General features: G+C 43.1%; 3 protein-coding genes across 3 annotated transcripts; 1 reads left to right on the top strand and 2 right to left on the bottom strand.

Annotated features, from left to right (window-relative positions):
• Nucleotides 1–7,337: 7,337 nt before the first annotated feature.
• Nucleotides 7,338–8,721, top strand: DSM5745_04699 (putative integral membrane protein; the record flags this gene model as incomplete). The annotated part of the gene is made up of 5 exons (XM_026746715.1): nucleotides 7,338–7,490; nucleotides 7,554–7,721; nucleotides 7,793–8,166; nucleotides 8,217–8,284; nucleotides 8,339–8,721. 5 exons carry the CDS (start codon nucleotides 7,338–7,340, stop codon nucleotides 8,719–8,721), a joined length of 1,146 nt encoding a protein of 381 aa, XP_026604195.1.
• Nucleotides 8,722–9,299: 578 nt separating this feature from the next.
• DSM5745_04698 (stromal membrane-associated protein) lies at nucleotides 9,300–12,753 on the bottom strand (the record flags this gene model as incomplete). The annotated part of the gene is made up of 9 exons (XM_026746714.1): nucleotides 9,300–10,580; nucleotides 10,630–10,735; nucleotides 10,792–10,836; nucleotides 10,893–11,061; nucleotides 11,129–11,281; nucleotides 11,366–11,559; nucleotides 11,615–12,044; nucleotides 12,095–12,469; nucleotides 12,522–12,753. 9 exons carry the CDS (start codon nucleotides 12,751–12,753, stop codon nucleotides 9,300–9,302), a joined length of 2,985 nt encoding a protein of 994 aa, XP_026604194.1.
• Nucleotides 12,754–13,087: 334 nt separating this feature from the next.
• DSM5745_04697 (uncharacterized protein) lies at nucleotides 13,088–15,258 on the bottom strand (the record flags this gene model as incomplete). Its single annotated transcript, XM_026746713.1, has 13 exons — nucleotides 13,088–13,223; nucleotides 13,286–13,424; nucleotides 13,486–13,574; nucleotides 13,638–13,738; nucleotides 13,786–13,906; nucleotides 13,960–13,994; nucleotides 14,045–14,324; nucleotides 14,384–14,409; nucleotides 14,457–14,581; nucleotides 14,633–14,672; nucleotides 14,721–14,787; nucleotides 14,836–15,044; nucleotides 15,106–15,258. 13 exons carry the CDS (start codon nucleotides 15,256–15,258, stop codon nucleotides 13,088–13,090), a joined length of 1,521 nt encoding a protein of 506 aa, XP_026604193.1.
• Nucleotides 15,259–15,594: the final 336 nt, after the last annotated feature.

The following is a 15,594-nucleotide window of genomic DNA, read 5'->3' as shown; positions in this document are numbered from 1 at the left end:
AAGTTTTAGGGGTAATTATTACTTTATATAGGGGTTAATTTTTAGCGCCTGGTTTTTATATATAGTTAATTATATATAGTGCTATCCCGCACTATTATAGCCCGTAATTTACGTGTGTTATTTTTTAAAAAAAATATAAAATAGGTAACTAAAAATATTATGTATTTAAAGGTGCTGCAGTGTTTTTAAAATAGGGTAAAAAATATATCCCATAATGCCTAAAGCGTGGATAATACCTAGGATATAAAAATAGTATAATATATACTTAGTGCGTGTAATATATATTTTAGCTATATGTATTATATTTATTTTTTTTACTTTTAATTTTAGTTAGGTACCACGTGATTAAAACCTCTTGGCATAAAACTTAATAAGTTATTTTTTTTTTTTAGGTTTTATATTTTATTAGCCTGTTATATAGTCCAGTCCTGTGCATTTTTATTAAATTTATTTTATTTATTATATTATTTTTGTGTTAAGCAAGTAATATGTCTTAATTTAGTTTTAAGTATAAGGGTTATACTATTATTTCTAGTAGGTTGCTTTATATTTATTTTAGCATGGTAAATACTAACTTTAGTTTTATTATTTAGGTTTATTAAATTTTAAAAAGCGCTGCTAGACCCCTGCCCTTGACTAAGTGCCTGTTTATATAAAGTATTAGTATTATTATTTGCTAATAATTTTTAAGTATGCGCCTTTAACTATTTATATAAAGCCTATGGCTATGGACCCTTTTAGCATTTTTTTTTTATTTTGTTTTTATAACTATTTTTTTTATTTATGGCATTTGCGGTATTTACACTAATAATAATAATAGGGACTATGGGCCTACTACCTTAGCCCTAGCCTTAGCCTTAGCCTTAGCCTAAAAGGGTAACGGTCCCTGTGGTCCTGTTTATTAGGTATATTAAAAAAAAATATATAAATACATGCGAGGGGGTAATTATGGTTTTAATATTAATATAGCTAAAAATATAAAGCTTAATAACTATTACCGTGGTGCGGCTATTTTTAAATAGTTTATTTATAAGGGGTGTTAGGTTTTTTTACAAAATTATTTTAATAAAAAGGCTGTAAAGCAGGCTTAGTTATTACCCTAAATAAAATACTATTTAGTATATATAGTTTACTATAAGCCTGCCCGGAATACTAGCTAAGTATTAGCTATAAAAATAGTGGTTTTAATGCAAGGTCTCCGTAAGTTATATATATAAATAGCTTAAAGGGTAAAGTAGGATAGTGCTAAGGGCATTAAAATAACCAGGTATTATTAATTATAGGAACTAGCAAAGGTTATTAACTTTTAGCCTAATATTATATTTAGGTTAGGGTATAAAGTTATTTTTTTACTATTTTTTAATTATTTGTACTATTAGTTTTTTTAGTTTAGCGTGTGTAGCTTGGGTTTTTAATAATCCTTTAGATTTTTTACTTAAAAATCTTCCCCTCCTACTAAACCATAAATTTTTTTTTTTTTTTTTTATATTTTTTTTTTTATATTTTTTACTGCTGTTTTTTAACTGCTGCCACTGCTATTATTATGTTTTTTATATTCACCGCCCGCGCACTTAATAATACCTATTATTTTATTACTAGCATGCTGTATTTAAATAATGTTAATACTAGTAAAAATACTAAACCGTGTATTATAGCCCAGATTTAGGGCCTAGACCTAGGTTATAATAAATTTATTATTTACCCTAAGAAAGGAGTGCCTTTTAATATAAATTACTAAAATTACTAGTGCTATAAGTTTTTTTTTAAAGCTATGGCCTTTTGCTAAGGGTAGCTATTAGTAACTAATCATGCCAGGGGTAATTTTATTCTTACTATATATGTAAAATTTTTAACCCCGTGAGTTTTATTTAATAATAAATATATACTATACTAACTTACTTGCTCCTGTTTAATATTCCTAGTAATTTTTTTAAGCCTAAATATAATATGCACTGCCCCCTAATATGCCAGGCAATGGTTATTTTTTTTAGCTTTTTTATTAATTAGGTTACTAATAAAAATAGTTTTAAGGTGTAAATTATTAAGATAATAATGTATAACCATAGTTAAAAAACATTTAACTTTTTTACCCTGGTTTATACTATGTTTTATATAGCCTATAAAATCCTTTTAACCAACCACTTGGCCCATTTTTTAAAGCCTATTACTAGTTAAATACTAAAGTTTACTAGCGCTTTAGTAAGCTTTTTTTTTATAAAAGCATGCGCTATATTTATATACAAGCCTTTATAATTTTATTTTACCCCTTTACTCCTGGTATTATTACTCCCGGGCGTGGTAATAATACTATGTTAAAAAAGTGCAAGTGTAAGGTAGCTAGTAATAGTTACCCCCTTGTTACTAGGCTAAATTTTAATAATAATAGCCTTAATATTCCTAGTAATAACATGCTAATAAATAATACTATTACTAGTACCATGCCTGTAAATAATACTATTACTACTAAAAATAGTATTGCTAAGGCCTTTACTAGTAAATACTTTTTTTTTTCCTAGTTTAATTTAGCACCTTAATCCTAGTTTATATTAAAGGCTATTCTAATAATATTAGCAAGGCATAAAAATAAGGTTAATTTTTTTTTTGGGGCCTTTAGCTTTAAGTTAAAAAAATTAAAAATAAATTTATTTAAGTCCTTGGGATTTAAGGTGTTGGGGTTTAAATTTAACCTAAATACTAATAAATTTATAAATAAGGCTCCCCCCGCGAAGAAAAGGTCTAGGAATAAAAAGTAAATAATTACTTAGTGGTACTTAGTTAATATTATCCTAGTGCGTAGTAGTAAAGCACGGTGTTTATAAAAGGTGTTTTTATTTTTAATACTATTTAATATATTATTAGCTAACTAGCTTAAAAAAGTCCATAGGCTACATATATAGTAAGCTTATATTTTAACTTTTTTTTTATCCCTAAAATTATTTACCTTATTTACCCTATTTACCTCCGCTTTTTTTACTTAAGTGTCCAAGTATTTAAGGGTTTAGTTTTTTATTATTTATATGGGCTTTTACTAGATAGGCTTTTACTAAATAGGCTTTTACTAATAGGCTTTTATATTTGGGCTTCTTTTATATTTAGGCTTTTTTTTTAGGCTTTTTTTTAGGCTTTTATTTTATTAGTCTATGCCTTGGTACCTTTTAATAATAGGCATCCTAGTATTAATTAGTACCCAGGCTAATATTAACTTAATATATTTATTTTTTAACTTACCTTTTTTTTTTTCTTAAACTTTGGTCTGTCCCTGTGATTTGTTATTATTAGTTTTTAAATAAAAAAGTAGGCACTTAGCTTTTAAAAAATATACTAAAGCTTAGCATTTAATAATAAATTACTTTAGTATACTTAAAAAAGTGCATGCACGGTGGCTTTAGTACTAATACTACAAGCAATGCTAATATTAATATTAGGCCAAGCCTAATAGTCCTAAGGTGCTTTTAAAGGTGCTTTTTAAGTAGGTATCTCCGCCTAAGTTACTTTTAAAGGCGTATTTTAAATAAACTATTTAAGTAACAAAAGCACTGCTTAAACAGGTATTTAAATAGCATTAAGCACTATTTAAACAGGTATTTAAGTAGTATTAAGCACTGCCTAAATAGGTATTTAAGTGGCATAAAGCACTACCTAAACAAGTATTTAAATTACCCCTAAAGGCGCTACCTAAATAATACATGCATGGTGGCTTTAATAGCGGTTTTATAAGCAGTTTTATTACTAATTTTAGGCCAAGCCTAATAGCCCTAAGGTGCTTTTAAAGGTGCTTCCCGGGTAGGTGTCTTTGCCTAAGTTGCTTTTAAAGGCGTATTTTAAACAGGCTATTTAAGATGCTCCCGGGGGAGCTTTTTAAATAGTAATGCCTAAATATTACTTTTAGGTATGTTATTTTAAGCAAAGCCTATTAAATACTCCCGTAGGTGTATTATAAAAAGGCCTTTTTTAATTAGCTTTTATAGGCGCAATTTAAGCAAGGTTTTAAATAATTTTTATAGTATTTTTCTTGCTATTACAGTGTGTTTTAGGTTAATTTAGCCATTATTTAGGTTTATAGTTTTTCTTTAGATTTTTTGCTTAATAGTTTATTTTAGGTTAATTTAGCCATTATCCAAGTTTATAATATTTTTTAAAGGCTTAATAATTTACTTTAGGTGCTTTGCTACCAGCGGGTTATATTTTTTTTTAAGGGTTTAGGGCTTTAACCTTGCGGTATTATTTTTTGCTTAGTAGGGCTTTTAGGTTTTACCTTACTATTATAGTAAATTAATCTAATAAACTAATCTAATAAGAATAGTGTATGGTGTGTGTAGTATATATATAATTATTAAAATAATAGGTAATATAGGTACTAGTATCCCATAATTATTAAAATAAAAGGTAATATAGGTATTAGTATCTTATATCCAAGTAAATAAGGCGCCCCTTATTTACTAAATATATTATTTAAAATAGCGTGTAATATCCTTTATAATATACAGCCCCTAATAGTACTAGTTATACTATAAGGGCTACCTTTAAGTTTAAATAGGCTAGCCAAGCTAAACCTTTCCTAGGTAAGAACTAGCTTATGCTAGTATAAGGTATTTAAGATATTTAAGCTTTGTTTTTTTTATACCCTTTTTAGGGTTAATAAAGTATATTATATAGTAGGGTTACTTTAATCCCTACTAGCTAAAATTAGTTTTAAGTATTAGTACTTTAATAGCGCCTATAGTATACTATTAAATATTATTTATTAGTAATATTAATTAGCCCTTAGCATTTTCCTAAAGTTACTATGCACAAAGGCTAAATACTTAAGGTTTTTTACTTAGGGTACTACCTACAGCCTATATTAAAAGTATTTTTAAATAGCTTTATTTAGGTTTATACCCATAAATAATAAAAGGCTTTAGCTTAAAGTTTTAACAGCGCTACTTTATTTTTTTTAGGTATTACCTTTTTTTTACCTAATAATATATAACGCCCTAAAGGGAAGAAAATAAAATTAAACTTTTAGCCTTATAATCTTATTTAAAAGCAGCTCCCGCGGCCCACAACTGCCTAGTATAGGTATTTAGGCGTGATATATATTTTTTATAAGCAGGATAAATTAACTAACCTAGGTTAATAAGTATATAGCTAAGTATTTATTAAATATTTTTATTTTACTAGACCCTAAGGCCCGTGGGTAGTTTAGCCACCTTTTAGTAGGTGTTTATAATGTCTTTTTATTCCCTAGTACCCGTGGACGTGTATTTATGCGGTAAATATTTTTTTAATTTACGGTTTCTTAATAAATATGTTTTTATTTATATTTGTTTAAGCTTTTACTTGCGGCCGACAATCGGGAAGATAAGGGCCGCTAATGGCGCCTACGGCGCCGCGGCCGGAACCGCTTGTAACTTGATAAATTATAAGGGCTCTCCACCTAGCTGAATGATCTACTACCCCGGCTCTGGACGAGTAATCTCCGCCTGACTCAGTGCTGGAGTAGTTGACTGTTGAACAGCTTGACCAACGTGACGCCGTGACCAGCCATCCAGACCATCGCGTTGACCCGTGGTAGCTGTTTTCGCATCGAGTTACCACGGCAAGCGGCTGATCACTATACAAGTCCCAAGAAAGAGGCCTCGGGCTGTCAGCGGTCTTTCCTTTTCTCATGCTCTCAACTCCGGAGTACAAACACGAGCCACGACTCCTCTTGACTCGTCTCATCACCCTGCGCTCCAGGAGAGTCATGAATCGCCACTAACAAATACTCCGTACATCGTGCCCCGGGTCCGAACCGTTGCTGGGCTTGCTGCGGAATCACTTGCTGTCCCCAATGCAGATCCCAGACTCGTGCTCGCATTCGTCTCGGACGTCTCCACGAAGGAGATCGACGCCGCTAAACCGTGCGGAAGTTGGCCCGCGAACGCCTTCAGATCCCAAATCCCAATCCCAAATCCAGGTGCGTGCTGTGCTATCCTTGGCGTAGGCGCTCATCCTTTAGCGAGTCAGGAAACCAGTGCTCACGCTAAGAGTGACGCTATCAAAGAGTCAAGCATCACTATGAGATCCCCTATATTATTACTAGCGCTCAGACGCCGCTCGATTCAAAGTGCGCTAACAAATTACCATCAAAGCCTTATTCATCCTTCTGAGCACTGCGTTGCTAACATTGGTATTCAGTCGTTCCAAAGATCCTGCCGTTGCGGTATGACTATCATGACGAGAGTCAGCATCTAAAGGTCTCGCTCAACTGTCATATTGCCATACCATGGTTGAAATCCTTTTTAGCGGGTATTCTTTCGCATTATAGACCTTATATGGCATGGGTCCCACTCCACATGACAAATCCGCGAGTCTGTGTACTTGCCTGTGGGTATACATGCGCCTGCCTTTACCCAATTGTCACTAACTCGGAACTGTACTTGACTGCTGATTTGACACTTGATCGAATCATTCCAAACTTTCTCTCTCTGAGTCTGCACTGACATTTCCGCGGGTGCCTGGAGTTGCCATGCTCTATAACCGGGACACGGTCCGGGAGTCCATAACTTTTTTGTGAAGAGCACTGTGCCCTCTTTGCACAAAGCTGCTTGAGAGGTCTCCATCTTCAGATCCCAAGCGCAGGGTCATATGCCCATTGCCCACCGAGTCCACACTGCATTTGCAGTTAGGCGCCCGCTTTCGGGTCAACTCGCCGCTCGACATCAGGACGGGAGACAAACCTCGAACATTACCTTGGTTAATGCCATTTAGCTATGTGCCGCAACTGGCATTTGATATCTCCACACATCTGTAGGCCAGGAGGAACCGGCGAAAGTCGGAACGCTATACTGCTGCTGGTGATATGGAACGGCAAGATTATGGCTCTATGACTAGGTTTGCCCATGAGCAAGACCTGTCCTCATGTAGGCGCTTGTTATCATCGTCATGACTATACTATCATTCAACTAATTTCAATAGCCAGCGCTACATTGGTTAAATTCGAACTAGCGGCACCGCAACGGTGGCTCCGGCTAGTCATCTGGGCTTGGGACTGAGACTAATTGGCTTTGGCGATCTCTTTAGGATCATGACTCCATGAGGCTGTTACTGGCTGTCTTTCTGGCCGTGGCCCGTGTGCAATGTTTTGATTGCATTACTTAGTGCTCCATGTCCCTCCCTCTTTGCCTTCGAGCCGCTGGTGATTCTCGATCCTCATTTCAACAGTCTAGATCTACGGGAATGAAGTCTTTCTGATCCCACTTTCCTGACATTACCGAGCGTACGGATTACTCTTCGACCGTGTCTGGTCTCTGATTTATAACGCCCTCGCCGCCCGTGTTCGATCCGAGTTTCTGGGACATAGGAGCGTCGTAATGGCTCTCGGCGTACCTCGCGGTCGACATGCGTTGGCAACCAGTGCCATCTTCACCTGTCTGGCCACCGCGCTCGCAGCAGTCCGCATATATACAAGAGCATTCATGGTGAAACAGATGGGGTCGGATGACTGGACAATTATCATATCCCTTGTATGTTGCTGAACTCGAAATGCCGCACCGCTGGAAAGGGCTTCGCTAATCTTACCTACACAGCTTTTCAGCTGGGCTTTCTTCGGTCTCTTCGTTGGAGGTTTGTCTCTTTATTTCGCGCCTACATTACAGCTCAAAGTTAACACTAGTTTTCTCCACCTAGAAACTGCGTATCTCATGGGAGAGCATTATAAACTCATTCCTGAGGAAACATACAGGAAACAAATGATTGTACGTGTACTCTCGCGGGGACCATGAACAGTCTGTGCTAGTCAGGAGTGCTAATCATGCATCTCCTGTAGTGTTTCTGGGCGACAGTTCCCATATATCAAGCCAGCCTGATCACCACGAAGGCGTCCATTCTTTTGCAGTACAAGCGTGTCTTTGCCACCCCACGCATGCGCGTAGCGTGCTATTGCTTAATCGGATTTCTCGGAGTATGGGGAACTTGGACGTTCATCAGCGCGTGGCTGAATTGCGTCCCAGTCGCAAAGTTCTGGGACCCTAGCATCGATGGCTACTGCTTGGATAAGAAAGCCCTATGGTTCTCCAACTCTGGAATCCATATCTTCACCGATATCGCCCTCCTTCTCTTTCCTATGCCAGTGCTCAAAAACCTTCAGCTGCCGCGGCGGCAGCGGTTCGCCCTCATGGCGGTCTTTGCCCTGGGTGCTTTGTATGTCCCTTGTCCTGTCCTTTCCCTCATCTCCGCTAACTAGCCCTAAGCGTGCTTGTCACCAGCATCCTCCGTTTACAGAGTCTCTTGGTTATTTCTGACTCCACAGATCCAACCCGTGGGTTTCCCACGTCACCCTCTCTGGAAAAGTCTCAATGCTAACAGCCTCTAGACGACAACGTAGGAGCAGCTACCTGGTCCGCAGTCGAATGCAACACCGCCATCATCTGCGCCTGTCTCCCCGCAACCCGCGCCTTCATCTCAAAACTTATCCCTCGCTTGTTCTCCACCGGCAAGAGCAAGAACACTACAAACCCTTACGGCCGAAGTCGAAGCGCGAACTTCCCCGGGTTCCAGGCGTCCGCCGCTGGCACCAATGAACCCCCACCCGGTTACCACATGAATACATTCGGCAAGCGCTTTGATAAAGACATCAGCCTTCTCTCGACGTCGCCGCCGACGGAGATCAAGGTCACGACGAAGATTTCCCAGGAATCTGTGATCACGCCGCAGCAGGATGAGTTTTCCAGCCTGAAGGGGCTGATTAAGGATTGAAGTCAGTCCCAGTCCTGTATGACCTGTTCTCGACACGAGCGATTTCTTTTACCCTTACTCCTTCTCTCTAATTTATCTTGGCTTCTGATACCACCTTCTCTCGACCGGCGGCTTTGATCTTATTAGCATTTTGACCTGCCCAAGGCGCCATTCTATACCCCAGTCAGCCATACCCTTCTTTGATAACTGACTATCTCTTATTATTTCTTTCTGTCTACGATGGTACGAATGGAAGACGGGCAACTTCGTGTTACATATTATGTGATGATAATAGTCAACGTTTCTGACATTTGTCTGTATCATGCCTTACTCAAATTACTGTGAAACAGGGTTGTACAAGGAAAGACGGACCATTTCCCTCCACAGGGTATTTATTAAGATATACGGTGACATTGCGAGCTAGCGCCAGAGTCTAAAAGACACAAAAGGTCCGCATTATGTACAGCATGAAAACTTCGTGGGAAGATATCAACTAGGAAAGAGAACTCCAGTAGAAAAGGAAAGCGCAAAAAGACAAGTTACCGTAGCCAGTTTTGATAAGACAAGAAGCAACGAAGAACGAGGGAGTAAGTCTTAGGTTACTCCCAAACGTTAGAAAACAAGTCATCAGATCCTCCAAACCCGCCTGCCGGTTTAGATGAAGTGTTCGCATTCGTGGTAGTCGTAGAAGAGATAGGGGCCGCACTGGCCCAGCCGCCGAAGTCTTCGTCCTCTGCGACAGAGGGCGCAGGGGGCTTGGATGCTGCTGCCGAGGGGGCGCCCCAACCAGCGCCGACGTCGTTGGCGGTTAATGTGTCGGGAAGTTTCATCATGGAGGAGGGCTGCGGGGCGGCGGGAGCGGCCGGCTCGGGTGTGCCCCATGCGTTTGAACCCCATGGATCGATGGCTGCGGCATTGAGACTGGGGAGAGGTGTCGTGCTTACTGGCTGAGGTGGCGCTACAGTTGGCTTGGGTGCGGGGTTGCTAAGATTGAAGGCAGAGCTTAGGTCCGGCTGCGGGGATGTCACTTGTGGCGGCGAGCGCACTGGGGGTGGTGAGACGGCAGCAGTGGAAAGCGGGGGAGAGGACAGTCCAAAGAGGTCGTTGGACAGGGAGGCCGAGGGAGGGTTAGCCTTAGGTGGCGGGGGAGATTGGAAGCTGGAGAATCCCCCGAAGTCGTGGCTGTTGGATGATATAGATGTAGTGCGCGATTGCGGCTTTGTGGGAGGAACGGTTGGGGATGTCAGGCTGTCGAACAAGCCACCGCCTGCGCTTCCAATTGAAGCTGTAGGTGAGGTCACCTTGGGTGCTGCAGGTGCCGACTTGGAGTTGGCGAAGTTCGTCAAACCTGCAAAGGGGGAGGGCTTCTCTGCAGGCTTTTGAACCGGGGGAGAAGTGGGGAAGCTCAAGCCACTGAAGGCGTCGGTCAGACCGCCCAGGTTGGAAGAAGAGGTCGATTGCGGGGGCGGGGAAGTCAGATCCCCGAACGAAGAGGTGCGCTCATGTGCGGCAGGCTGCGGCTTGGAGTAGAGAGAGAGGATCGATTGCTTCAGGTCTGGCCTAGACATCCCACCAGCCGGCGTAGACGCAACACTGGCGGGACGGTTGTTCGCTGCGGGTTGTGCACTTCCAAAGAAATCGAGGCCGAGCAAGGAGTCGCCGGGTCGCGAGGGTTTCGGAGCAGCCTGCGGCTGCTTGGGAGGAGCTCGAATTGAAGGCTCGGTAGTACTGGGGCGGATCGGGGGAGCGACATCGTCATCACCAAAGAGATCAATGGACGCCTGTGGACGATGTTGCACTGCAGGCGGCTGTCTGGTCGCGGCCACTCTTTGCGAAGCGGAGCGTTCAATCTTTGCTTTTTCCTGGACGACAGCGAGAGGCTAGGTCATTAGCTTCTGTATACGCCGAAGCACAGGATAAGATACTCACAACATCATCGTCGCCTCCGGCATTCAATGTTGAGGGGTCGGGCATTGGTCCGTCCATAACCCAGCGCTTAGATTCATATTTGGTCCTGATGAAGTTCTCTATCTTCCTGTTTATTGTCAATTGCAGTTCACGAGTAGCGTGTAAGGCATAAGCTTCACTCACGCTTCTGACGGAACATGGCCCGGTGCCAACTTCGCTTCCCAGTACCTATCCGATGTATTAGACCACCATATCCATAAAGTCAATTTTTTCGGGAAGCTAACTTATTCGCTCTCGCATTACCCCAAAGAACAACGCTCTGAAGTTGTTCATCGGTCCACGCATCAAGATCCACAGACTTCACTCGACTGATATGGGTGCCCATGCCCCTGTGTATGCCCGAACACCGAATGCAGACGAATATTCCGAGGTTCCAGGATGCCCATCGTGGATCTAGCAAGAGAGTATTAGTGGCCGTGGCGCAATGATGGTCATGAGTTTGAGCGCAAGGAACACTCACGTTTGTTGCGTTTACAATCGGCGCATGTCTTGTTGGCTTCGAGTTTCAAGAGAGCTTTGATAGTCTGCTGGTTCTGGGCCGCCTGGGCGGGGTTAGGACGGCGAGACATAACCGGTTGAGATACCACAATCTGCTGTAATGACTGAAGGGAGACTGGCAAGGACAGGATAATAGGGGAAAGAGGGAGTCTGCTAGCAAAAAGTGGATGGACAATGGAGCAACCTGGAGATTATTCACAAGTGGCGGTTCCGATGCGGTGTCGGGGCTTGAGCGCCTGAGCGCCTGAGGCTGCAAGACCCTGCCCGATAACCAGCACGTGATACGGCTTGCCTTTTCGATGCCTAGGCCCTTGACTCTTCAACCCATTGCTCATCTTTCTCGTCGATTTCAAAACGCATATATATGGGCTCTCCGTTCGCAATCCTTTTAACCTAGTTGTCATTTAGGAGGTCTTTCAAGAACCTCCATCTACCTAGAGACTTATACCCTACCGAATCCCAGTTGTTGAGCTTCTTAGGGAAACTAGGTAGGATGCTCTCCAGGTCAGCGTCATGAGCTATAATGACCAGGACCTCGGCTGAAGCATCGAAATTCTGCACCCTCTCTACCGCGACTTTAGCATCATGAGGGAATGGTTTCAATTCCGTACTTGCCTCGTAGAACGGTGTCGTTCTATATTCCCTCGGTCTCGTTCCCTTTCTCGGGTGGGCTTTTTCAATGACACTTCCTGGGCAAGCAGATAACGGCAGACGCTGAGGATTCAGGGCGTCTTCATCCAGCGGCGACGGGTGGATTTCATCCGGAAGAGGAACCTGGGGTGTCGGGCGGAACTCCCCAGCATGGTGAGCGACATCGCCTCCAAGAAATAGGAATTTATCCTCAGAGGTTCGCGCAAGACCACACATGTGGTCGTGGGCTATACACCATTAGTAAATGCATCAAGCAGGCTTGATGTGGTCGACTTACTATGACCCTTTGAGTACAGCAAGAAGAAGCTCCCGTCGCCAAAGTAGTCAATGGCTGGGAAGCCGCCGATCTTCATCGCGGCACCGGTGAAATCAAGCTCAACGACTTCCCGTCCCTGGAATGCATCGTCAAGGGTTCTAGCGTCCGGGTTCCTCGGATACCCAGGGAACGTGGTCTTGTCACTCTTGAACCCAGGCCCGACTATAAGCGCGGTAGAGGAGGGGAAACCGGACGGGTCTCCGATATGATCGAAATGATGATGGGACCAAACAATAGCGTCAATAGACTCGAGCGAAACACCCCCTTCGCATAGTTGATCGGCGACATCCTTCGGGGCATCAATAACCCCCTTCGAATCCTCGATCGTTCTAACAACTTCGACCCATTTCAGAAAATTGTTCGCAAGAGAAACGTGAGATACACTAACCTCGCGGAGGAAGCTTCTCCTTCCAAGCCTTCGGCAGCCCTAGATCAAACAGGATCTTCTTGCCCTTGGCTTTGTTCTGAACTAGAAAGCTATAGGAGGGAGCAGTCATAGTGTCATGTCCTGCAACCTGCTCTTTGATCATGAAACTCGTTGGAAGAGTAACATGGCCGCCGACAATTACCGAAACGTCGACCGTTGAGCCGCCGTCCGTTGGTAGGTCTAGAGATGGCATTATGCTGCTGTTTTGCATTTGTGAAGGTGTTCAATTGGGCTGTGATGTCACCGTAGACAGCATTTATACTCTGTAGTTTGGCTCGGGAGGCCCGCTCCTACAATGGAGTAGGTTCCAAGGTTGGAGCCTGAGTATATCTGGAATATTATGAGGTTATCCGGGATCAACTTGCATAGTACCATCTGCGCCATACTTTCTAGGTACGGTGCAAGGCTTTCTTCACTCGAATCATATTTCGTGTGCCCTTATTAGACATTCTATTCTGCGGATACTGTGGTCATCATGACGGCATACGGATGCGGTCATTCCACTTCAACTCTCCAGGGCCGACACACTACATCCGCACCTCCGACACACTACCAAGAGCCTCCTTCTCCTCCATACCAGCATGAGAACCGCGATGTTGTTCGTCGCCTTCGGCATGGGGGGTCATTGATGGCTCCAGTCCTCGTTCCAGAATGTATGAATGGCTTCAGAAAAGACAATATCTCAGCATTGAAAACCTGGAAGACGAGTCCAAGAGCCTACATACCTCTTTACATAGAAATACATCCCCAGGAGCGCCAGAATACTTCCCCCGGCGAATGCTGTAGCAAGGGGGAAACCAACCGGGTACGTGGGGCTATCGGCCGTCCGCCATGCGCGGAGAGGTATGGTTGCGTGTCCGACGTCTGCAATAACTTATTAGCCTTATACAAGCAAGCCCAGGTGGGCATATGGTAATAACCCTACAAACAAGCGTCACCGATGCACCGACAAGGAGCGATCGAGCCTCCGGCTCCTTTCTGAGGATCTCGCTCAGCCATGCAAGGAGGGAATACCTAAAGAAGAAAGTCAGAACGAACAGATCCCTTTGCGGCCTCTAGTTAGTTAGGGCAATATACCCCCACGCCGCTGTGGCAAAGGTCAGGAAATAAAAGGTCATGATTGTAGGCGTTGAATTGGGCCATGTGGAGAGAACAGCGCAGCAGATTATTTGCAGGACCTGGTAGTGTCAAAAAGCGATATCGCAAATATGGATAGTAGACTTACTGCAGGGCCGACTGAGGTCTGGATACGCCATTTCTTCCAATCGCTAATAGCGTTCAGTAGAACGTTGCTTACAATCGATATGCCATATCCGCCGAGGGGAATTAGGTTGACGGTATACGTGCTGTTAAGTCCTATTAGCACTGGTCAACTGCAAATAAGTAGCCATGATCAAACCTGTATAGCGGTTCCCCATTTGGCTCTTCAAGTCCCTATAACCCGGTTAATTCTATTTGGCTCCTCGAGAAGCAGCACAGCAGACCTTCAGATATAAGAGGAAATAACTGTTAGCCCTTTGGCTCCAGGCGTACTGCAGATAAGCTGCCATGTAGAGCCATGCAAGTGGGTTGAGTGTAATGAGCTTGGCTTTCCTGAAAAGTCTCTTATAGTCAATGAGCTTGGAAGTCTCGGTGTCGTTCTTCTCCATGCGTCTAACAGCTAGACGGCGCTCAGCATTGGTTAACCACACTGCTCGTGTAATGCTCGGTGAGTCTGGAATGATCAAGAAGCCAATGAGACCCCAGAATATTGTTATGCAGCCACTTCAATTGAGTTAGGGCTAGCTCGAACAAGAACGGAAATCTTCTGAAAAGGAGCATACCTGACTATGAAGAGCCATTGCCATCCCTAAATAATCAACATTAAATTACGAAACACGATGCAGGAATACTAACTTCAAGGCCTCCTGCACCGTTAAGGTTCTTGTATAGAGCTGCTTGCAAGATGCCGAGGAACATACTTCCTGCAACGCCACTGACGCCGAAGATAGCCAGCCTTTTTCCGAGCTCAGCCGGGGTGTCTGTATAGTCGGCGTTAAATAAAAAAAGTGTCAGATGGACGCAGTACGTACACCAGTTGAAGATAAGACTGACCAAGCCAGGCCACGATGTCTGATATCGTCAGTAGTGAACAATCCCGTATAAACGCGCGCGTCATACTGATTCGAATATACCGAGAAAGAAACGGAGTGCATAGACAGCCCGAGCATTCTTTGCAGCGTATGTCCTGCCTCAGTGTTAACAATAACATTGGCGTCAAGAGGAAGACACATACGTTAGGGTCAAAAGTCCCCAAATAACCTCGCAGGCAGGCAGGAATATGGACGGCCGTATCAGAGTCTGGATCATTTGTGAAGGAACGATGGCCAAGGCGTATCCGACAGAGAAATAGGTGGTAAACTCGACGAGCTCGTTGCCGTACAAAGACAGTGCTTCTTGCCATCCGGACACATAAGCCTGCGTTGTCGACGATTGGTCCATGTCCTAGGAGAGTATATAGTTAGGGCTTGGTACCGCGTGAGTAGAATGTGAATTTGACCCATACCTTGGTGAGACCTGCCACGAAGGCCCAAGTGAGAAGCAAGGTGTCAAGCTTCAAAACAAGCACTCGCTCTGGATTGTCGAGTTGGAGGACCCGCGTAATCCATTTTGTCTCCCTCGTCGATCTCGTTCTCGAATCCTGAGCTTGGATGTCCATATTGTAAACCGATGAATTCAGGGCCACAATGACTTCAGAATTTGAAATGCGAGATGGCTTCCCTCTTCCTGGGCCGTCAAGTCTGCGATGAATTTGTAGTGATGCTCCAATGGCGTGCTTGCCACATCTTGTGACGGCACATACTGCCCTCCAAACAAGGCCGCGCCGAGTATCGCTCGAATATCAATGGAGAAGATCCTAAAACTAACTGACCAGGAGGCATGCAGCGTAGTCACTAGGATGCAGTCGGTCAGTGTCCGAAACTGTCCTATGGGGCATAGTGCTACGCGTGACGCCTTTCTTGGCCGGGATGAGACAATGTCAAGTTACTGCAAG

Source organism: Aspergillus mulundensis, assembly GCF_003369625.1.
Source record: "Aspergillus mulundensis strain DSM 5745 chromosome Unknown scaffold_4, whole genome shotgun sequence".
In the NCBI taxonomy this organism is placed as follows: Eukaryota; Fungi; Ascomycota; class Eurotiomycetes; order Eurotiales; family Aspergillaceae; genus Aspergillus; species Aspergillus mulundensis.
The sequence above is the reverse complement of the archived record's forward strand: the minus strand, read 5'-3'. Positions and strand labels throughout refer to the sequence as shown.